At 35.6% G+C, this 24,712-nt stretch overlaps 2 protein-coding genes across 2 annotated transcripts; one reads left to right on the top strand and one right to left on the bottom strand.

Annotated features, from left to right (window-relative positions):
* The first annotated feature begins 3,872 nt into the window (after positions 1 to 3,872).
* LOC137396894 (uncharacterized) lies at positions 3,873 to 12,568 on the top strand. Its single transcript, XM_068083197.1, has 6 exons — positions 3,873 to 3,922; positions 6,590 to 6,816; positions 11,144 to 11,200; positions 11,468 to 11,615; positions 11,935 to 12,014; positions 12,150 to 12,568. Exons 2-6 carry the CDS (start codon positions 6,592 to 6,594, stop codon positions 12,486 to 12,488), a joined length of 849 nt encoding a protein of 282 aa, XP_067939298.1. The 5' UTR covers positions 3,873 to 3,922; positions 6,590 to 6,591; the 3' UTR covers positions 12,489 to 12,568.
* A 215-nt stretch (positions 12,569 to 12,783) lies between these two features.
* On the bottom strand, positions 12,784 to 24,607 carry LOC137396288 (ADP-ribosylation factor-like protein 2). Its single transcript, XM_068082483.1, has 5 exons — positions 24,467 to 24,607; positions 20,062 to 20,172; positions 15,657 to 15,819; positions 14,470 to 14,550; positions 12,784 to 13,481 (listed from the first exon to the last, which is right to left on the bottom strand). The coding sequence occupies exons 1-5, from the start codon at positions 24,529 to 24,531 to the stop codon at positions 13,347 to 13,349; spliced, it is 555 nt and encodes a 184-aa protein (XP_067938584.1). The 5' UTR covers positions 24,532 to 24,607; the 3' UTR covers positions 12,784 to 13,346.
* Positions 24,608 to 24,712: the final 105 nt, after the last annotated feature.

Genomic DNA, 24,712 nt, shown 5'->3' with positions numbered 1-24,712 from the left:
CTGAGAAGAAAAAGACTTCAAAAATGGCATCACTAGTCGCACTTTTTGTTTGTCTTTCTCATATATTAGATTCTGTATTTGCTCATGATTGTTAGAATAAAACCTCAAATATAGCCTCAGATACTTTGCTATAGATGTTTCAAATGATTTAAAGGTAGGTTGGATTAAGATTGTCTCATCGTTTTCTTTTGAATGCCATGTGATCCCATAGGTTTATCACTTATAAACAATATGCACGGCTGCTGACATCATACTTGGGGAGGTCAGGGAGCACCTTTTTCTTTTGAGCGTTTGAGGTGGGATTAAGTTTTGTCGATTTTAATCTTGAAACATCCTGGCAGTCAGATCACCTCAAACAACAAACAGAATAGCAAATCATAGAAAAGTATTTATACTTTTTATTAAAATATTTGATGTGAGTGCCCTTTGAACTTTAGCTATTAGCAAATGTTGTTTATATTTATTAGGTTTGACGATAGTTACATCAGAGTGTTTCGCAGTAGCTGTTCTGCCTCACACTCTACTCATGATCTGAGTATCTTGGCATCTCTGGCATCTTAAGCGTGACAACTGTTTGATGGAGCCGCCATTTTGAAGGATAATAAACTCAATTGATTTGCTGAGTTCAGATACTGCCTAACAAGGCACAGGGGAGGAGATGATGTCATAAAAGGCAGTTAGCGCACTTAATTGATTAACCGCCATATGAATTAATAAATGCTTTATTATATAGAGCTAATTGCAAGGCGGGCGGCATTACAGAATATTCCAAATGGTTTTGAATGGCTAATTACTCCTTAGCCAGTGCTTGAAAAGGTTTGACCTGGTTCTCTCACAGCTCTAGTTGCTCCTTTGTCACGAAAAGTCCTGCTTTTAAATTTTGAATAATTTATATTTTTGTTGTTGTTCAAAACCGTTTTGCAGCATTTGTTAGCCTCAGTTTGTAAAAAATAATTTTTACTATAATAAGAGCCGTATCTGTCCATTCCTTTGCCGGTCCGCAGCCTCGGTTGGAGGGCGGGAAAAAGATTGCATCAGACGGTATTCGAACCCACAACGCCGCGATCTGCTCCAATTGTTTACCATCCACGAATTTGCAATTATTGCGCATATACTTATTCTCTATGCTTCTTGCAGCCTTGCAGCTTCTCCTTGACCCATTTATCAGCTAACTCATTATATTCCATCCCTCTCTAGAGGTTAATTCATTTTATTCCATCCCTTTCTACGCAAGGGGCTAACTCACACCCTTTATGTGTGACAAGTATACTCTTGAGTTTGGTTATCATGAAGAGAGTAGACCATGTAAGTAGCTTTAAAAATTGTTGGTCCATCTACTCCCAAACCACCACTTACTGCCTCAGCAGGTAAACTTTCTGATATGAGATGTAAAATTTTAATATAATTTCTAACATAGAGCTTATGAAATTTTACAATTACGGATGTAATAGTGAGGAGGTTGGTGAAAATTCAAAGAAACACACTAAGCCAGATCCAGTTTTAAAATTTCAATGAACAGACCGGTATATTGACCTGAAGTCAAAAGTCAAGAGCTAATGCTATTATTTACCACAAACAACAATATATGTTAGCAAGAGCCTATTCTAAAACTCAATACCGGCTGCTCAATAAATTCACAGAGCCTCCTTTGGGATGGCAAAATGCAGCCGACAGCTTGGCGCAGGGTACAAGAGCTGCTGAAGAGAATGATACTTGTGGTGCTGTCGTCTATTGTGCAGGATGAAAAGGTTAGGCTGCGATCAATCAATAGCCCAGAGAGCTTAGCCTAGCCTCAAGGCATCCAGTTATTGAATATTGGGCTGCACTGATCCAGACAAAGCTGTAGGACATGTTCTGTGCTATATATAATTATATCTATACATATATATGTATTTATATACACAATTTTATATACATATATATGTATATATATAATTATATATACATGTACATTTATATGTATATATACATAATTATATATATATACATACATGTATATATATATATATATATGTATATATATAATTATATCTATACATATATATGTATTTATATATATATATCTATTTATATACATAATTATATATATACATACATGTATATATATATGTATTTATATACATAATTATATATATACATACATGTATATATATGTATATATATAATTATATATACATATACATGATTATTTCAGATTTCATTATATATATATATATACATATTATATATAATGAAATCTGAAATTACATCTTGAAAAAAATGGATGGGATCATGACCTACCAGTGGGCCCCCGCCATATACACAATGTGAACTTTGTCTAAAATTGTGACGTATTAGGCCGCCAATGCTAGACAATAGCAATCTTGCTGAGGTAATAGGTTGATCCTAGAAATACGATTCAGAAGATGATATGGTTTTTAAAATAACATAAAGAGTTGTACGCCTACATATTTCACTGTTTCTAATGCTTTATTTAAACAGGTTAGTTACTAGCAATTTCTCAAGTTTATCGTAAGTGTAGAAATGTATTTACTAAAAAGAACATGAACATTCAAAACAGGCCAGCAAATTGGTTTAATGTTATAGTATTAGTTACTAGAGTCGTATAAGCTGCAGGTAGGTTACAGAATTCAATAAGGGAAGGAATCAAAGGTAGCTATGTATGTCATAAGTTCACATTCATAGATTGACAGGTTGATATTAGAACAGACAGTTTAGCCCAGGTACTCGTTACTAGTCTAATAATGTTATACTACTGTACATGCAACGGGAGACCTTGCCAAACCTAATATTTTTTTTTTCTAATTTATGAACTAGTTCACAAATGCTGATAAGCAGAATTATTTGTTATACTAAATTGTAGGTCTTTATTTTTGTCCTTGTTTTGTTTTTGTATTCAACTATCTTGCAATAAGAAATACCAAGGAATACCATTCACTGGTTGCTACTAGGGTGTTTGCCCTACACAGATTGGCAGCCAATATTTGCTCTGCTTAAGGTGATGGCTGTCATTTGACATACATTCAAATTGACAGGTGTTATTTGGCCAACTTAATATGACTGATGTCATTTGCTCTATTTAATTTGACAGCTATCATTGAGCCAAAAAAAAATTGGCAGATGCCATTTGGCCTACTCGAAATGGCAGTTGTCGTTTGGCTTACTAGAAATGGCAGATTTTATTAGATTTATTCGGTGACATATGTCATTGTACCTAAAGAGACATCTTATCACTCAAAAAAGCTTCTTAAACATGCACCCGAAAGTAGTGACACTTTCAAAGTTTTTTGTTCTACCCAAATTGCTCCTTTGAGCATAAAATAAAAGTAAAATGCCCATAAACCTGCCATAGGCCAGCTTTTGCTAGTTGATATCAGTGTAATAAGTAAAACAGGTAAAATATGGATAGCGAGGAGAAGGGTGTAAGAAGAAAAGAATATCATTTAAAGGGGATCTCTAGAACAGTAACCTGAAGCAAGCCTGTGTGGTAGAGAGAATGCATTATTGCAATAGCTTAAAGTGCAGAACCCATTTCGCGTTCTAGGCAACACAAGCTTTCTAAAAAGAGCTTTTCAACCAATGAAAAGTAGTTTTTTGTCATAAAATTTGTTTCCTTATCTAAAGTAACTTGGCTAAAACAAATCACTACAATAAACTTATTTGTTTTGATGAAATTCTTTAGCGAATATTGAACTGGTACAGCCCTAGTTGCGCACATTAATGACACGTTTGATTGTTTGTTCTGCGCAATTAGTGAGGGAGTATTGATTAGACATTGATGTTTACTTCTACATTGATCTCTCTAACGGTATTTCTAATTCCCATCCTTGAATATTATATTAGTATGTTTACATGAGTTCTCCACATCTACAGCTCTCTTCATATGGACTCACTTGTCAGATTTCTTGATGGTCTATAGCAGGTGAGTGACATTTGTTCATACCACCAGGACTTTCTTGTCAGATTTGTTCATACCTCAATAATACTACCTTGTATGTTCAAAGTTGGATTTTAACAAAACATTCATATTACTATCAGCTGAACTATTTTCAAAACAGTTCTATTTTATTTGCCAAAATATGACTTCAAACATTGCTAACCATGATAATTAAATGTTTTTATTTACTGAATTTTACTGGTAACAAATTTCCATATCTTATATCATGACATCATGAAGTGATTTGCTCAGACTCTGCGCTTGTTTATAGGACTTTGATTGAACAAAAATTTGAAAGTATGCTAAAGTTGACACCATTTTAGTTTATAAAGTTATTGCGTCACTTAAGCGTTATTGTGGATCATTTGTTGGTCATAGCTCAAGTATTTGTCAGCCAAACTTGAAACAAAGCAACCAGTAGCAGTTATTTGTGGGTGCAACTTGACTATAACTCTGTAAAATGAGATTTAAGGCTGCTAAGTAAACCAATAACATTTGAGCACGTAAGAGGGTATTTCTTTGAAATTCCAATCGCTAGATAGCTTTTGTTCGCAAACATTTGATAAAAGCTTTAATGAAACAACATATCCAAAGTTAGTAAGTACATCTAATGAGACAGTGTATCTAATGTTAGTAAGTACATCTAATGATACAGAGTATCTAATGTTAGTAAGTATATCTAATAAGACAGAGTATCTAATGTTAGTAAGTACATCTAATGAGACAGAGTATCTAATGTTAGTAAGTACATCTAATGATACAGAGTATCTAATGTTAGAAAGTACATCTAATGAGACAGAGTATCAAATGTTAGTAAGTGCATCTAATGAAACAGTGTATCTAATGTTAGTAAGTACATCTAATGAGACAGTGTATCTAATGTTAGTAAGTACATCTAATGAGACAGAGTATCTAATGTTAGTAAGTACATCTAATGAGACAGAGTATCTAATGTTAGTAAGTACATCTAATGATACAGAGTATCTATTGTTAGTAAGTACATCTAATGATACAGAGTATCTAATGTTAGTAAGTACATCTAATGATACAGAGTATCTAATGTTAGTAAGTACATCTAATGAGACAGAGTATCTAATGTTAGTAAGTACATCTAATGAGACAGAGTATCTAATGTTAGTAAGTACATCTAATGATACAGAGTATCTAATGTTAGTAAGTACATCTAATGAGACAGAGTATCTAATGTTAGTAAGTACATCTAATGAGACAGAGTGTCTAATGTTAGTAAGTACATCTAATGAGGCAGTGTATCTAATGTTAGTAAGTACATCTAATGAGACAGAGTGTCTAATGTTAGTAAGTACATCTAATGAGGCAGTGTATCTAATGTTAGTAAGTACATCTAATGAGACAGAGTGTCTAATGTTAGTAAACACATCTAATGATACAGAGTATCTAATGTTAGTAAGTACATCTAATGGGACAGTGCCTCTAGTTTTAGAAGGTATATCTAACATTTTAACCTTTTTTAACTGATGCTACAACATAACACAATTACAATATTTCATAATCATGTAGTGCGGACCTACTGACTTGCATTAAAAGAAACTGTCAACGTGATTGGGTTGGTTTCCGACAAATGATTTATAAGCTGAAAGGTGATGACATAACTATTTCGGCTGATTTCTCTGTAGTATTTGTCCCAAGTGAATCAGCCACCAGCCATATAATTTATCCACTATGTTTATCATTTTCATACTTCTAAATGTGTTCGCCAACCAGTAAATACTATAGTGAAGGAGCTACTTAGACCTTTAGCTATCATTGCCATACCTTTGCTTATTGTTGGTGTTCGTTTGTTTGACAAAAAAAAGACTCAGCCATAAAAATTGCTAAGATAATTCATATTTGACAAAAATGCCTTCAACTATCTGCTGGTCTAACGCGGAGGTCTCTGAACATATCTTTAGAATCTGTGAATGAAGATCATCGTCAATATCTGACCTTCACCTCTGAACATAGCTTTAAAATGAAATAATGATGGCGTAAAATGAATATGGTCGCAAAAGGTTGATAAAAAAATTACAACTTTAATGCATTTGATAAAGACAGGATATATCTATATCTTTACAAACTAGGCAACACCAAATTAATAATAAATTATTGGTAATACAGATGAAAGGAGTTGCAGCAGGTTTATATTTGCTATTACAATATAAAGTAGCCTTTAATACCTGCATGATAAAGACTAGTTATTAACACTAACACTGACACTTAAAAGTACTATAGATACCAGATATTAACTTTATTTACCAACACAAAAAAAGTAAAGTAAATTATGAGTATAAAAATCTTTTTGCATAACGCTGTTCTATGATGTAGGATATATTAATGTAATTCTAAGATTAATTTATTTGCTGGCAGCTGTGACAATATTTTACACACCTTTCATAAATCTACTCGTCTCAAGTCTATTGGTTGTTTAGTAGTTATTTGTCTACTTCTGCCATAGTTGTTACACAAGTCAAGCAGACAGCTGTGCAGAAGACAGACATGATTTGTTAATAATCGCATTACCCGGTAGAAGGTATGAAAATGTGAAAGCGCTAGCCCCAGCTGGATGGGTGCTAGACAGTGGCAGCACCTGTACCACGTATGATTGGCCAAACATTGTCTATTTATAGAATTTAGACATGGGTTGTCCTCCGATATGTGGTCAGAGAGGCGATTCTGCCAGCAGCGAGATGAGTGACATCAGCTCTATTCGGGGTCATCTATTGGCTGTTGTTCTCACATATATAACGTCCATCATTCACTGTCTTCTAGCGATCATGTGCATTGTTCTCGGAGTTCTTTCCTCATGGAGTTCGGAGATTTGGACTGCCCACCGCGTATCACCGATCTGGAGTGGTGGTTTCGTAAGTGACATTATCCATCTGTCTGCTCCCTTCAGTAAAATCGACTGTAGAAGACAGCAGGCATTATAAGACAAGCTTGATAACTCATTTTTGCTATAGTGTTCGACGGGCAATAAAAAGCTCCTACTTGGTGTTCTGTGAGGTACTTTATCCAGCTGTTAGTCCATGAGGCTTTTGGGTCAAGGTCATTTTACTAGAATTTTTTAGTTTCGCTATTTAGGAAGCGAGGAATAGATTGAAATAATGGCTATAACTCGTTGTCATTTGTTGCAAGACAATTCATTTAAACTAAAAACTTAACCAACGAAATGTATTAGGTACAGACATAGACCTATTAACGATACAGTTATTAACTATTAACAGCATAGTTAATAGGTCTATGGGCACAGAGATCAAAAGGTCACAAATTCCCTCACATTAGCAGAATGAAAACTCTTAGTTCATGTTTACTTTATGCTTGGATGGTTGATTTTGAAATGGAGTGTAATTAAGGAAATGGAGAGGAAAATGTAGAATGGTGGAGAATAAGGTTGAAAAGGCTATGATTGCAGGCAGCATGCTCCCATGAGTAATTGTACATGGTCACAAACAGCACACAGGCACTCACTGCAGATTTAATTGGTCTGCCAGAGCACGAGGCTGCTCACTAGCCTATAAGTCTATTAGCCTTGCTATGATGCTGTGTCTCTGCCACGTATCTGCTTCAAGTGGCTATTTATAGAACAACTATTAACAGATCAAGGAAAAGCTTTTCTGGTTTAAACAGGAGTTTTGCTACAGAAAAGGGTGGCGGATCTAGAATATTTCTTACTTGAATTACAAACTAATACTCAATATAAGTTATTAATAGATTTTATGAAAAATGTGACTCGTTGCCTGACAATAGTTGCCTTAATAAAAAATCACCTCAAAGTTTAAACACTTATTATGGTAAATTTAATTCCATAATTATTGTTGTTATCTACGCTCCTGTCTTTGCCTAAACCTACATTGATCTCGCCTTAGCTTAACTTTCTACTAAACACCAGCTGGTACAAAATAAGTTATCTATTGAAATGTGACTACATGTATAACCTTTACTATAATAAGAGCCATGTCAGCCCATTTATCTGTAGCCTTGAGTGAAGGTTCGGAAAAAATAATGCATCGAATAAGATTTGAACCCGTTCATGTAAAATGTGACATATTGCTTTACCAGCTCACAACATATCACGAAGGTTGACCACCAGCTACGCGCTAACACTTTCAGTTTGTGAGCCTACATGTATATTGAATTCGCCTAATATAATTGAATGTTTCAGCATAAAAAACCATAGACTTCTTGGGATGTACAGCATAATATACCTATTTGGAATTGCCAACAAAAACCTCAAAGCAGGTTTGGTTTAAAATCTCTGGGAATAAAAAGTTCAACGGCAAGAGTTTTTGGTTTATGCAGAGGAACTGAACTGACTCATGCTTGTAGCCAATAAGAAATTTAGTGTCTCGAGTCTTATTAAGGCAGCGACAGCGTAAATGCTAATTTGAGTGTGGAGACTCGGTTAATTTGGCTCAGATCGTTTGCTTTGAGCTAACATTTAATAATAGGCACATATTTAATGTATTTGTATTATAATCTTAATAACATTATAATATTCACATTAATAACAGTAATATCACTATTATATTTATACTTGTATTATACTAATAAAGATCATACGATTTGCATTTATTTTAAAAAATTTAAGTAAATGAAATGTTAATATTTAAACATAAACGAAATTGGCTAATAAAACTGAGCAACTTTTTGATGAAGTGGCCGGGCCTCAAAAGGCTGTTGGAGGAGAACAGGAGGGCAAAGTTCGTGACTAAGATGAGAGGGAGGCTACTGGTCAATTTCAGCTACCCTTGATGAGATTTAATTTATCCCGGAAAATATGTTAGAGTTGGTGATTGTAATCCAAGTTGTATCAGGTAGACCTACGGCTAGAGCAAAAATCTTCACTGAATCTGAACTCAGTTGGTTTCCAGAAGTCGATTCTTAGATGCGTTAACTTTGGCTCTCTAGAGTTCAAATAGATGCGGTGTGCATGTCCGTGTGTCCCAAAGGTGGTCCTGAAAGAAGGACTACCCACACAACTAGTAAATAATAATTACAAACAAGAATGTTATACTGTCCCAGTAGCCAGAGAAATAAAGACCGTATGAAGAAGACAGAGAGTAACTATAGCGGCACCGTAATCTAGACCAGCGCTTCTCTATTCATTTTTATAGCCACACCCCCCCCATGACTGACAATGGCAATCTCACACCCCCCATGACTGACAATGGCAATCTCACACCCCCTTTTTTAGAATGAAACAAAAAAGGCTCTAAGCAATGAAAAACAGACATATATGGAATATATGAAAATAATATGTTATTGGAAGGTAATTCTAAGAAGTGTCTAAGTTTTCACACAGCAAAATATAAAAAACCAACTCACTTTATGATCTAACACTGTTTTCCTGCCTTTTTTCTGCTATTATCTGTGGTTCCTTGTGGGTAAGTGAAATGTGCAGATAGTTATCAGGATTGATGGTGCTATGATATTTACTTTTGATGTATGGAAGATATGAAAATCTGAATTCACAGACAAGTTGCTGTGATGACAAATACACTATCTGCATGGTTGATTCTTGCGACCGCAAACAACATCTCCCACCCTGAAGTGGTACGAGCACCCTTCAGTGCCCTGATCAAAAGCCCTGATCTAGTGCGCATCATTTATCTGCTCATGCCTACTGCCTTCTCTCCTCTTGTAATAGCGTGAGCAATGCATCTTGTTATAACACGGCTGACTTTCACTACTGATGTTATTATTTCTATTTCTGATGCTATCAAACAAGGCTTATTATACTCGATTGAATATTTTGTATATTTTACTAAAACTCCCTTTTATGATGAAAATAGCTGTCGAAGCTGGACTCTCCCTCTAATTTGGGTTACGCACTATTGAAGTCACAGAAACCCACAGACAATCAGCGCAGTTTCTTTACAATTTTGTAAATTTATGTGTATATGGATTATATTTATATGTAATGGGTTATTCTTGCTGTTCAATGTTCATTTTTATTGCTACGGTGATTAACATAAAAGGCCTGACCTGATGGTGGGACACCTGTTTCAGGCTAGAGCTTACTTTGGATATGCGAAGTCCTTCCTTTCCTACCTGTAGATTTATCAAATTTGTGAATCTGTAGAGGTGTGGGCAGTCTACGCCAAAATACTACATGAGTTGATAGCTAATGTAAATGAGCCGATCTAGTCTTGACCTATCGATTGGTGGATCAAGGACCGATCAGCAACTTAGCATAGAGTTTGACTCAAATGGTAGAAGCAATGCTGAGCTTGGCAGCTTGCAAGTATACCAATGATCCAAAAAAATCAAAGTTTAAACTTATGGCAAGAAGTTACCTGCTCTCACAGCAACAGCTAGATATGTGTAGGCAACTCTCTCAATCAAGCTAAGAGGTCATCAGGAGTTAAAGTCTGAAACCTGCTACCATTTTCTCAGCGAGAATAAGAGCCCGAAATGTAGCCAGTTATGGGAACTCTGACCATAATTCCTAGCTGACTACTCATGGATGACCAGGTGTTAGATATCCCTCGAAGATAGAGTATGTCTACTTAGCTTGCTGCTAACATATGCTGCATGTTTTTAAGAGCAACTCTACACAAACTATAGCCTAGCGATTTTTGAGTCCAGTAGAGAGAGAGAGCTTCAACGACATGCCCGGTTGCAGAGAGCAATTTAAGGTTGAACTCCATTCTTGTATCCGTGACCTTTTTTGGGTAACTGAACCCCAACCTGTTGTTCACAGGTCAAGCATTCTAGACCACTAGGTCATGCTCTCCGGATGACCATGATTTGTGAGTGAAAGAATGATCTAGATTATGTCTGCCACCAGAATAGCTGCTTCAGTGGTTTTCATGATCATTTATAGAATAACGTAGCCATGGCCATATCAATACTCCGTAAAATATCTGCCATTTCTCATACCGCTAAATGTTTGACAAAAATGCAGCAAAATTCATTAATATATTATATTTCGAACTCTTAGTGCAACAATATCATTTTAGAGGCAAAAACAATGTAACTAGCTTTGGTAGCTACAAATAAATTTAAGTTGAACTGTCATTTAAATGTATAGAAGAAACAATATAACAACATATAAAATAAATATATCATATTTATTCAAAATAAACTAATACACAGAAATAACATATATAACATGACAGACATAACACCTATAATCTTAAAATAGTTATAATGGTTAATACTTTCATTCTATGTACTTTATTGTAGTTTTTGCTAACAGCTGGAATAGGAATAGTCACTGCAAAGAAACGAACAGGCTATCTGGTAGGTTTAAGTTATGCTTCTTCTATTAGGTCACGGTGTGCTAGTGAAAGAATTTTCTAATCTTTGTATGCCACTAGCATCGCTGTTTCAGTGATTGTTATGCTCGTTAATTGTTGGTGATAAACATACAACTGACTTGTCATTCTTTTGGCATTTACTGTGTTACTTTTAACATTCTTCTTGAATCACTAATAAATTAATCGTTTCAGTGCCATGCGTTTGCTCATTTAAAAAATAATCACAATATACAGAGTCGTCTTTCCGCAGGTAATGTGCTATGGAGCCTTGTGCATAGTTTCTATTGTTGTGGGCATTGTCTGCATACAACTTTTAAAGCGAGGACTTTTCACTCATTTATCTGATGGTGCGATGTATCGACAAGAAGAGTTAGACATAAACGTTATTCTAGGAATGGGTAAGAATAATTGTTCAGGAATATTCTTTTCTTAACTCGTCATCAACATGGCTTATATAAATTATAGCAATTCATAGTACATGTAGTTTTTCTGTAAAATCGTGGTTTGCTGTATACTATTACATGTATTTCTACATTGGCCTTTTCCTTTACCTATAATGCAATCGGACAATCAATGGTGAGTCAAAAATGACTCATTCTACTGACATGCCAAAACTATTAAACTCTATTATATCTGATGCTACGTACCAATGTATGTATGATTACATCACATGTTACACTGCATGTTGTTTAGTTGTTTACATGTTATACAATTTAGCAACATGTGGAATGGAGATACTTGTATGCATTCTGTCAATTCCTGTTTGCTGTCAAATGGCTGCCAAAGTAAAGGAAGAGGTAAATTTACATTTTCTGTATATTTTTTCTTCATAGTAATTAGTTAATGAATGTTTTGGAGTTGTTATTTCGCTATCAGTAAGAGTGAACAACTCTAGCATGACCATTTGATCTGCATTTTGTCCTGTTTTTTAGGTTCACATGAAGAGAGATGGAACATTCAGCATACAAATACTTGGAGACAAAGATATCATCATACAGCAATCAGACAGCACGAGCTATGACAGACTCTATGAGGATGACACAGTCAGCGAGCTCGCTAGGGTATCTACCAGAGACTGCTCAAACTTGCTCTTGGCTACTACAGCCCTTGCCAGAGCCACTAGCAGAAGCTCTCCAGGGCGTGACATGAAGCAACGCTCCAAGTTAGATTTTGCTACGGTAGTGCAGATGACAAGAAAGACTAATATACCCAACAAAGACAATTCTGCAGCAGATTATGAGGGCCTGGATGTCATTGCAGGAGTTGTGTAACCATGAGCTAGCACTGAAAATGCTGCCTCGTTCTTTGTTACCAGTGACATATTATAATTGACAACTGTATAAACTGTCAATAACTTCGCATGAAGAAAATAAAACCACCAGGTTTTTGGTTATCGCCAGGCGTTATCATAGCCTCAGAACTTGGACTACTCACTTTTCGAATGAGTCGAGTGGTTTTACCTTCGAAACTTGGAAATTCTAACAAGTTCTAACAAGTTTGAAAGCGGCCCTTAGACAGAGCCAGTTCCGAGCGAGCATAAAGATTTTACCGGCATTGATAGTCATCTATTTTGCCATGACAAATTGATAAATTGGTAAAAAGTTACTAGAATATTATCAACCAGTTTTGTACTAATATACTTTTTGTAATTGACTCACTATATTTTCAAGAAAATGCAATGAGTCAGAGGAATTGTAAAAAGGATAATTAAATAATCCATCTCCGCAAGCTGTAAGCATATTGGCTAACTAACCACAATTTCGCCAATCACGTATTGTGAAACAAGCTGATAGCAGGCTATTTTAATCAAAGTAAAGAGTGGGAACAATTGCAACAAAATAGTATATGAAATATCTTATGTCAAGCCAAAAGACAACACTTAACCATGGTAGGTTAAAAAAGTGTGCAAACCAGGTGTTGGGAGGCGAGCACCTGCTGTTTGTGTCAGGTCATGAAAAACATGTCAGAAAGCGTGACGTTCCAGTTACCAATAGTCTCAAACACTGCAGCTCCCAGAATGCAGTTGCACAAGCTTAGATGCATTACATCGCAACTTAAAAACTAGGGAAAGATATGGAGGGACTTGAAGTGATGTAGATAGAAGAGGTAATTAGAAATTGAAGACTTCTTTAATCTGCTGTGAATAATCTAGAAGAGATGTCACTGATTGTCCAGTCTATTCCCTGAAGGAGATTCTCTCCTGTGACAGCGCTGCAGCCAATAATCATCCAGTGATGGGTAGATATGCTGTCGAGGTCTAAGAGCTGCAATATATTCAAAATGACTAGTAATGTGAACACCTTTTGTATAATAACCTGTAACACTATAGCTAGTCCAATATTTGTCTTTCTATCAACTTTTTCAGCGTCGCCGCAACATATGGCAGTTTATTTGGTGCTTGTTTTATTGCATAATTATGATTTTACAATATGTTGTTTCATCATATTATAAAATTTATCAGATTTTATAATATGATGAAACATCTAAACCGCTTGGGGTAATCACGAGACAAGCTCCTGCATGAATGAAAGAAACCATTGATCTTGCAAGCTACATAATGGGCAAACGTGCACACAATCTACACGGAAACCATGTGACACTGCATGGTGTGAGATGTACACAAGTAGTGAGTTTATAAGATGGTAGTGGCAGTCAGCATCCTTCAAGGCTGGTTCACACCGTATCGTTGTATGTCAGAGTTTACCTCCCAGCAATTATTCCTCAACTACATGTATGTGCACCATAAACAGATGACACTGCAAAAACAACGAAATAGTGACCTTGAAACATTGCGACTGTCAAACTCAACCGATATTCAGCCGAGCATCCACAACAACCTGTGCAATGTGCCCCACTTGGGTGATGGTGATTGGCTGTCACGGATGGCTTGATCTCTATTTCTCTTCACGATCGTTGCTGAACTAGTAATTATGGTTTTAGCGCCCATTTTAGTCGAAGACTATTTGCCGGTGTAAATTCAGATGGGTTTGTGATAGTGTGAACAATGTTAACCCAATCGATCACCGATGTATTGGGCGATTAACGTCGACATACCGAGACATAGTGTGCACCAGCCTTCACTAACCAACAAACTAACCGTAAGTTGAGACTTTAGACATCACCTTTAGACATACAGGAGTGGCTGAAGGCTGTGCCTAAAAACTGTATCGTTATCAATTAAATGTTATGATAAAATGGTGGGAGATTTTTAAGTAGCTTTGACAATGAACCAGACATTGAAAATGCTTGTACCTCTCGAATCTCATCAGCGGAGAGAGCCCCAGGCAGGTCCTGCTTGTTCGAAAAGACAAGAAGGGTAGCTCCCGCTAACCGCTACAAGCATAAACCAAATCTACTTATATTGAGAAAAAAAGTGAGATGTTACTATATCCTTACATGCAATAATGATAGTAACTGTCACAAATGACATAAACTTGAATGCATTTCAGGAAGAAAACCGTAAAAGATAGCAGCAGATAGATAGCAAATTAATGAATTAACATCTGCTGACAGCAACAAACTAGTATATAGCCATTCAGTGAAAACAACTTCCATTAAATAAACCAGCGGCTGATACAGAATAGATAAAACTTTATTAAGTCAAAAAGTGGTACAATAACTAACAACACCATCCTAAAAAGGGGTTTGCAGGAAATGGTTGTTTAGGCTAAAAAGTAACCATAAAATTGAAGTTATCTCCTCGAGAATGCTTTGAATAATGTGCCATTGACACAGTAATTCATCTATAAATTAGAAAAAAAACCTGATAGATGGACAGCTGTGAACAAACAGATGGACAGTTGTCAACAGATAGATAGACAGCTGTCAACAAACAGATGAACAGCTGTCAACAGATAGATGGACAGTTGTCAACAGATAGATGGACAGTTGTCAACAGATAGATGGACAGCTGTCAACAGATAGATGGACAGCTGTCAACAGATAGATGGACAGTCATCAACAGATAGATGGACAGCTGTCAACAGATAAATAGCTAAATTCTGTACAGATTACGAGATGAGAAAAAATAGCCACGGTAATCCTTCGCTACTTCAAAGTTCAGGTTGGAGTTCACCGTTGGGTTTCAGTACTTTTTAAGGCAAAAAATCTTTATTAAAAATTAAATAAAATAATTAAAAATGAAAAAGCTCAAATGCATAAAATAAGTAAATCTCTCTCATACTCTGACGCAGTGAGATCCCTCAGCAAGTATTATTGTGGTAGCAGTTTAAACACGTTCGAACCTCAAATCTAATGAACTTGAGATAAAAAGAATATTACTTTTACTTACAATTAATGATAAAGTGACTTTATTAGATATGAGTCCATTAGTTTCTATTTTGCGGATTTTTACTTTTAGCGGAATGGGGGGGGGGGTGCACCTGTTCCAATTAACTGTAAAAAATGAAAGATTACTGTTTCGTAGACTGCCTGAGTACCTCTTCCACGAGAAGAGAATGGAGTTCTGCCTTGCAGTCCACAAGTCGTCTTTTGTCAGCGCTGTCGACCACCCAAATGAGTCCATCGGTTGACTCAAAATAGTTTCTCCAATAGGATCTCAAAGATTTCTGTCCACCGACATCCCAGACATTCAACTTATACCTATATTCAGAATTTAAAACATACTGATGTCTAACAAGCTATACAAACGCATACATGGATGAACTAGAATGCTCAGATCAGTTCATTCAAATACTCAAGGAAGAGTTAACTAATGTCACCCTTTCTTAGTAATTATGACTATATATTTGGTGAAGTAATTACACACAAACATCTATATCCAAACACCCAAACACAATTACATCCAGCTATAGCTATTATTAGAATAGCTGTAGATGGACAACGCTGACGCAACGAGCATTAGAAGGCTAGGCTTATTAGCAAGCTTACTGGAATTTTCCTTTGGCAATATGCCAGGCTATTAGCAAGTGGCAAGCAACTCTCATTACTTCTCATTGTTTATAGGTTGAATTTTAATACCATTTTCCATTGACAATGTACCGGGCTAATAGCGAGTGGTAGGCAACTCTCATCACTTCTCACTGTTTATAAGCTGACTTTTAATACCTGGGCAGCGCCGGAAGGCACAGCTAGTTTATATATATATTTCTCAAAGTTAGTCGGTGTTTCTGTGTATTTGTGTATCTGTCTCTGTGTATGTCCGGCTATAGCTATTAAAATTTTGGAATAACGAATTCGTATTGCTGAAGATTTGATCTGAGACCTTCCCATTCACCAGTCTAACACCATTCCAGTTAAGCCAAACAAGCTTGATGGATTTGTTAGGCGATATACGTCGTTATATGGGTGCAAGTAGACTATCGCTCTGCGTTACGACACAACGTGATGATGGCGCAATGTCATGGAGGGCGGTAGCATAATTTTATGCGTGCTCAATCTTAGAGTAAGTAGTTAGCTCTTATTAGCAAGCTTACTCAAATTATCCATTGGCAATGTGCCAGGCTAATAGCAAGTGGCAGGCAACTACATAACCCTCATTGTTTATAAGCTTATTCTTAATAACCGGGCAACACCGAGTGGCACAACTAGTATATATAGAAATCTCAAAATTTGTCTGTCATTCGTCTGTCCAGTCATAGTAACGAAAAACCACATTTGTACTACTGTAGATTTGAACTCACAACATTGAAATCATAAGTCTACTAACAAGCGAGCCTAACCAAAAGGCTAATCCGTTCTCATCATTCCCATCGCTCCTACAATATACTGTATATCCTTTTCGCGATCACAGACGCTAAATGTGCACTTTTTATTACATGGAGCGCCCTCGGGTTACGATGACCCTGTCATACGATTTTTTTGCCTTGTGATGTGAAACACGATGTTTTTTCACTCTCGCCATACGAGGACGAAACTTTTTTGACTTTTATTCCGCCAGTGATATCAACATAGAAGTCTTTCGAAATTAAAATTTGGTAGTTGGTATGCTGATTACATCAAAATAATGAAGATGCCGATATGCTAGTCGCTGAAATTCCTCTCGCAACCCCTAAAAGAAATATGATGCTCGCTCTCTCTCTCTCAGTTCAGCATTATTTGTTATAAGTTATAGTGAAAACGAAACCAAAAACAGATAGGTGATGAAAATTTTAGCCAGACGAAGTTGAAGTTTAGTGAAATACATACTAAAACTTAGCTTCAAGTATGTGTTTAGTAGGCTAAATTCATTTAAGTTAAATTCAATGTTTATATTTTACGTCTGTCTCGAAGGCAAGAACTCCTTACAGTACGTACTGCACATAGTACATTGTAATGTTACATTTTATTGCAGTTCATAACCACCAAATACACTAAAGTTATTATGTGTGTACTAATATGTGTGTACTGTATGTGCACATTTCTATATATTAATTTTTATTATTAATTTTACAAATTCATAATTTTTATTTTGTTTTCCCAGTTTGTATTAATTGTATCATTACCAAATCATTTTTCATTGTAATCGTAGCCAAACAAACTTTATTTAGCCATTACTTGCTAATCATTTCACATTTAAACACCTTTACAGTGGTTTTATTTTTGGTTTAATCCATTTCAACAGCACAAAACACTTTTTTCATAACATGAAGTTTAAAAGTTACAGTTGTTTGAAAAAGTTTGACAACCTTTACAGCCATTTTATTTTTTCTCTTAATTTATTTGTGTGAAACAAAACACTTTTTTCATGATAGAAAGTTTAAAAGTTGGAATGGTAACTGTTGCTATACGTTCAAAGAAAATAAATTTTCTGTGCAAAGACTTTTTTATCACCAGGGCAACGCCAGGCATTCACCTAGTATGCATATATATACACAGAGACTTATACATACATATATATGAATACTAGCTGCGCTACCCGGCGTTGCCCGGGTAGTAAAAAAGTCTAACAGTTTAACATATAACAACATTTCCCATTCTAACTTTCAAACTACATATCATGAGAGAAGTGTTTTGTGTAGTTGAAATAAATTAAGAGAAAAATAAAAACAACTGTAAAGGTTTTAAAACTTTGTCAAACAACTGTAACTTTCAAACTTCATATTATGAAAAAAGTGTTTTGTGCTGTTGAAATGGATTAAGCCAGAAATAAAACCACTGTAAAGGTGTTTAACCACATATCATGAGGAAATGATTTTTATGATGATAAAAGCTCTGGCGCATGGCCAATTGAAAATTCCAGTAAGCCAACTAATGACAATCACTTACGCAATCACCCTACTTAGTAGTACTAAGTACAGTAATACTTCAACTTACGAGTGCTCCAACGTACGAGAAACTTGAGATACGAGCCAGCTTTCAAGCAAGTTTTAGCACTAACATACGAGCCATGTTTGAGATACGAGCACTTGAGTCAGTTGCCAAGTATGCCGGAGGTGTTTTATGAGAACAGCATCACTATGTATTTTTCAACTGCTCAGGGGTTATACTGTTGTACCGTGTTTTGTGCACGATTTTCTGTGCAGAATTATGTGAATTAAAAGTACTGTGCGTAGACCGAAAGTTTGCCAGTAAAATGAAAGATATTACAAAGAAAAAGCAAATGATAACAGTCGATATAAAACGGAAAAATATTGAAAAATATGCGAAATTTGTATGCGTGATTTAGCTAGCTCGGCAATATGACAGAAATACATTCATAATTATCAAACAGAAGGATTATATTCAGGGCATTTAGTTCGCAAAAGGACTAACCATAGTTTCTAAACGGTGCAGCGATCTTCACGGCTGCTGATGGCATTGGACAAACAATTGGCCGGTGACAGCGTAACTGAAACGATGCTATGTGAAAAGGCCGGCGCTATCTATCCAAACTGTTAAATAGACATTCGGACAAGTTGGCTAGTGGTCGTGCGTTAACCATTTGTGGCGACACCTGTGTTCGTCCTAATCGCAACATGTTGCAAGGGCGACAAAGGCAAACGTCCTTAGATAGGTTTATCTTAAAACGGCCGGCTAGTCGTGAAAGCGAAAAAAAAGGAAAAATTTCTCGCTAACCAGCGAGAAATTTCAAACTATGAACGCCGAAGAAACTTTAATTACGTTTAGTTGAAAATGAGAGTTTGCTTTTTGGTTTGCTTGTAAGTTTGTCTTTTAACACTTTGATAAAATCCAAATTTACCAAAGTCACCTGTTGTAACGAAGGATAACTTATATCTCCCTCCCTGGCAAATGCGAGCGTTAACTGCTATTGTATGTATTTAATTTTACATTTTAATTAATCACATTTCCTTGCATTGTTTTTTATTTGTTGCTTTTTGAAAGCATGTACTACGTAAGGACAATAACCAACATGTTCTTTCTGTTATAATATCTTGTTTTGAGTGTTTTATTTGCTTTTTTAGAGTATGGAAACCAATCAATATATATTTAATTGTTCTATATATAAATGAATTGCACCAACATGCGAGTAAATTGACATACGAGCTCAGTCTCGGAACGCATTAAGCTCGTAAGTTGAAGTATGACTGTACGGGATTGCGGTGATTGCCGTTGGGTATTTGCTCTCATATAGTATAATGACTTATATAGGCTATGTAGCTACTCAATATTGTTGGCTGTAAGTGTGCGGCATCGGACTCGTGATCGGTAGGCTCCGAGATCAAATCCTCTTTGGTACGGATTATTTATTACATACATACTTTGAGAAATGTATATACATTGTATATAGAATATAAAGGAGATACAAATGGTAGAAATACTCCCATGCCTACCCATAACTTCGCGCCCATTATGGATTTACTAACAGCCAAGGACAAGGAATTTTGTAACAACTATGATCATACGTCCTGTTAATCAAACGCCTCTACCTAATGCAGTCAGACAGTTTACCCTTCATCCACCCACCCGTTATGGTCCAGTGTTTTAATATTGAATCCTAGTGTAGGAGAAATGGTGTCTATGTCTTCCCCATTAAATCTCTTCAATATTGTTGTCTTTCCAGCATTGTCCAAACCTCTGTAAAGAGCAAAGGCCATATTAAAAATCATAGAACAGTCCGGAAGTTAATTCTAGTGAACTTGCAAACAAATTAAGAAAATATTTTGACCTAAATTCGAGTATGAAAATGCTTCCTGAAGTCAATGATTTTTCCACATTTTTTGCGTTGATCGCTCAACTTTTATAAAACAAGCTAAACTATAAATCACCCTATTAAGCGAGGAAGCACACCATGTTTGAAGTGAATCAAAGAGACACATCAATGTGACCGGTTATGAAGTCCATTTAAAAAAATTGAAAAGAAAGTATAGAATATTACTGATCATTCAATGCCTCTGTTATCTTTTACAACCATTTAGATTCTAATGCTGGTCAGTGATAGGACCATTTTTACTCATTTGAAGTTCTATTGTTTGACAACTTGAGCTGCCTCTCAATCACTCTGTTCAAATATTCCCACGACCAAACACAAGCGAAGCGATTGTTTGGTTAAATCTCATCAACAAATTTAACTATTTTTCAATGAAGTCGTGCAAGTATAATAACGATACAAAACATATATAAACCTATTTAAAGATGTTACCAAGTCTTTGAAGTTTGTAGACAATATCCTAAACCTTACCCATCTGATCGGATAAAACATAACTAAACAGATTAATTTGGCCTAAAATCGCTATTAAAACCTGATAAGCCTATTTTATTCAAAATTAAGACCGGCCAACGAAACGTCGATAAAGACGTGCGACCCGAGAGTAGAACCATTAAATCGTGCGCATTTCACGAGAAAAACATGCACATTTCACCAGTCTATGGCATTGTCCAATTGCTGAAGGTTTCTAATATCTTTCTATTTTTAATATTTTGCAAAAATATTTAATTATGAAATTATTCGATGTTATAAAATCATTATAAGATTTAATTATAAGAATAATCATTTGAATTTATTTATCCGAAGGTTTCTGTAATAAACGTAGACCGTTTGAGGCGTAGACCGATTTACAGGTACGAAATTGTGGTACACAGTTTATAGGCCTGGTTTTTTTTTGTCCAATTACCGAAGGATTTATTAAAGTATTTAGAACGTTAGCCAAAATTCTTTACATCGTATGTACAAGCTAGGGCCCAACTACAATGCCCCTTTATGACGAGAACATTTTTTTATTTTGCTCCAGTTTGCAGAAAACTTCCAGACGCGGGAATGCTGATGCTCGTTTTCTGTTACAGATCGCTATCAAAACCATTTTACATTCAACACAACCAACTTTCAAACTGTGTATATTACACAGCAGCTTGCCATTTTACTTCTAATATTGCATTTCTCCTATTGCAGGGGAGAGATATAAACATATAATCTTTTCCTATCATTATTGCTGTTTGTTGTACATAATAACACCCAGTGCATTACAGCTAACATTGCAGCTACCATTGCAGTTATTCTATTGCACTGCAGTGCCATTTGACTGCTAATATTGCATTTCTCAACCATCAGTACCCTTTCTTTTTTCCGATTTCACTTTGGTTGAGGGCTGTATGACAGGGGAATTTCTAGTTACTATAATAAGAGCCATGTCTATCTGAAGTATCATTGATTGGAGATTGGGAAAAAACCTGCATCATACTGAATTCAAACTTCTGAATTCCAGCATGGTAGACCAACACCCTAACAACTGCGGCAACAGATCCTTCCCTGATATTTTAAGACAAGTTATACGTATTTATGTAGGCATTATACCTGACGATCACTCACAGCTCACTAAACTGCCAGGGTACTAACAAATCAAACTAGATGAAGAAGAGGATGAATTAATTTACACTACATAAAATCACTGTGCGTAATCTTAGTTCCATGGGTTGGTAATGGTCCTGGAATCACATTGCAATACAACTTTTCTTCAAGTAATTGTTTTATTGTATTTTGCAGCTAGATTATTCAAGTGATTGCTTAAATAAAATCTAAAAGCATGTTTTAAATACATTGATTAACTAACACACTCTGTAAAGGTTTAGCCTATTTAGCATAGACATAGATAATAGTTGGACATCAGCTTAGTCTTACAAGCATTTGATACTTGCGTTTGAACTGCTGAAGAATATTATTATTTCAAGTTTGCCATGAAACCACTTGAGTAGAACTGTATTCATTGTTCTTAAAATGCTTAAAATACCATTTCAAGTGCATTTGGATCTAGCGTGCGCAAACAATATGGAGTTTTTACACACTCTAGAGCTATTTTTTACATCATGTTTGAAGCTAAATCTTTGAAACCTTTCATTTGCAGTGGCAAATTTTACACAAAAAAAAACAATCCGACACTGAATCGAGGTAAATCTAATGACTTTGATAGATTAATGTAATATACGGCTTAAAGACAACAGTATTTACAAGCAATGGCAGGCTTATTCTTGCTTTATGATGGCAGTCACAATTATGTCTCCACAAAAGAAAAACTATCCTATGGCTTCAAATTCTTAAAAGCCAATTTTTTAAAGCATTAAAATTTAGCATCAGCAGTTGTAACAGTTCGTATCATAACAGTCACCGGAGCAAGTAAAAAAAGCTTGCAATGCAACATTCGACAAATAATTCGGGTTATTTAAATGTATATAACTTTAACATTTTGAGCAAGAAGTTTGCATAATAGTCGATCTACTCACAAAATAAGCCGATCAAGTGCTCCATTAAAAGCTTACATAATACAAACTTGATGAATTGCCATTATATATCGACTAAGCTGATAATCCAATTACGGTAGATGTACAAAGTTTAATTTTCTGTGTTCAAAACTCAACAATCACAATCTTTAAAACATATCGATCCATGACAACAAACACTTCTAAAGAGTAAAAAATAATAATTCCAAACAATTACGCTTCGAACCAAGAAACCGCTTTTGGATGGAAGCTTCTTCTCACTAATCACATCTGCTGCTGTGCAGAAACCTTATTGTGATATCCTATAGAACTAGAGATTAGGGTCAATAGTTTTTTCAAAACTTTAGATTGCCAAATGGTGTTAGTGACTATTATACAAGTGGTTAAAGGCTGTAAAACAAGACAATATGCTATAAGCGTGCAGTTCGATGAAAGAAAAAGTTTCTCTTAGTCTCTGTATTTATGTGAGATTTAATTCCACCTACACGAGTAGACGGGTATGCCTCACAATGCTGCACATAAAATTCAGTATCCACTGAAACAGATTTACTTAGAATTTTTTCCCTTACTGTTATGTCATTAAGTCTGCGACGCCATTCAAGAGAAGGCCAGTCACCCATATCCATTTGATCAGCGATTTTATCATATTTTCTTTTGCGGAAGACCCAATAATATGCTTTACGGTTTATCATTTCAAGTTGTTTTATATGCTTTTGAATGTATGGCGACCACACTACTGAGCTGTATTCAACAATGGGATGACAAATAGTAAAATAGGCAACAGATTTTGTTTTAGTAGCAGCTGATTTCAAGGATCGCATGAGCATGTGGAGTGTGCTATTGGCTTTAGCACAAATATGGTTAATGTGAAGGTCTGGTGCAAGGTTTGAGCTGATCACAACGCCCAAGTATGTAAAACTTCGAACAGATTCGAGACAAATTTGATTTATACAGTATTTGCAAGCTAATGTAGATTCATTGGAGATCTGCATTTACTAGGATTGAAACTCATTTGCCCATGAGACAAGATTGTTTAGATTAGAATGAAGAGCAAGACTATCACTGTTGTTTCGTATTTTTCTGTACAGTAGTGCATCATCAGCAAATAAACTAAGCTAACTATCCTTGGATATTGAGTTAGGCAAATCATTAATAAATATAAGAAAAAGTAGGGGCCCCAAGACTGAACCTTGAGGCACTCCAGACGTAACAGGATGAGGTGAGGAAAGCCCGTCGTTGACTGATACCTGAAAACTACGACCAGTAGGCCAACTACGAATCCAATCAATTATAGATGAGTGCAGTCCAAACATTTTCATTTTGAAAATTAGTTTATTGTGGCTAACCACATCAAATGCTTTGGAGAAGTCCAGTATAAAAGCATCTGTTGGAATCTTTGAGTCAAAATTTTCAACAAAGTCATTCACAGTTGACAAGAGTTGAGAAGTGCAGTTGTGTTTAGCTCTGAATCAATGTTGGCGATCAGTAAGAATGCCATGGTCATCTAGCTATTTAGCTGATGGAAGCTATCTTCCATAAAAAAGCGGAAGATGGAAAGTAGCTTCCATCAACAAGTGCAAAGATAAAAAGTAACACCTAATAAATAATAAATTGAGATAAGTGAATAATAAACGTTCTCAAGGCTTAATATTACACATACAGCATGAGAAGCCGCATCTCTTTTTCTTTTTGTTTCATCTTCTTCAAAATTGTTAACAAACCCATTTTTATCTTTGTTTTAACGACTAGATGTAGGTATTTTGTGTGAAGAAAATGTATAATTGGATTTAGCGCAAGTAATAGCCAGTATTCGATCTACAATTATCGGATATGCCCGTAGCGAATTCTGTACAAAGATCGAACGACATTTGCCGAGTTTCCTTATGCAAGAGTTGTCTTCTTTGTT

Source organism: Watersipora subatra, chromosome 5 (assembly GCF_963576615.1).
Source record: "Watersipora subatra chromosome 5, tzWatSuba1.1, whole genome shotgun sequence".
NCBI classification, from domain to species: domain Eukaryota; kingdom Metazoa; phylum Bryozoa; class Gymnolaemata; order Cheilostomatida; family Watersiporidae; genus Watersipora; species Watersipora subatra.
This window is presented reverse-complemented; position numbering and strand designations above follow the sequence as displayed.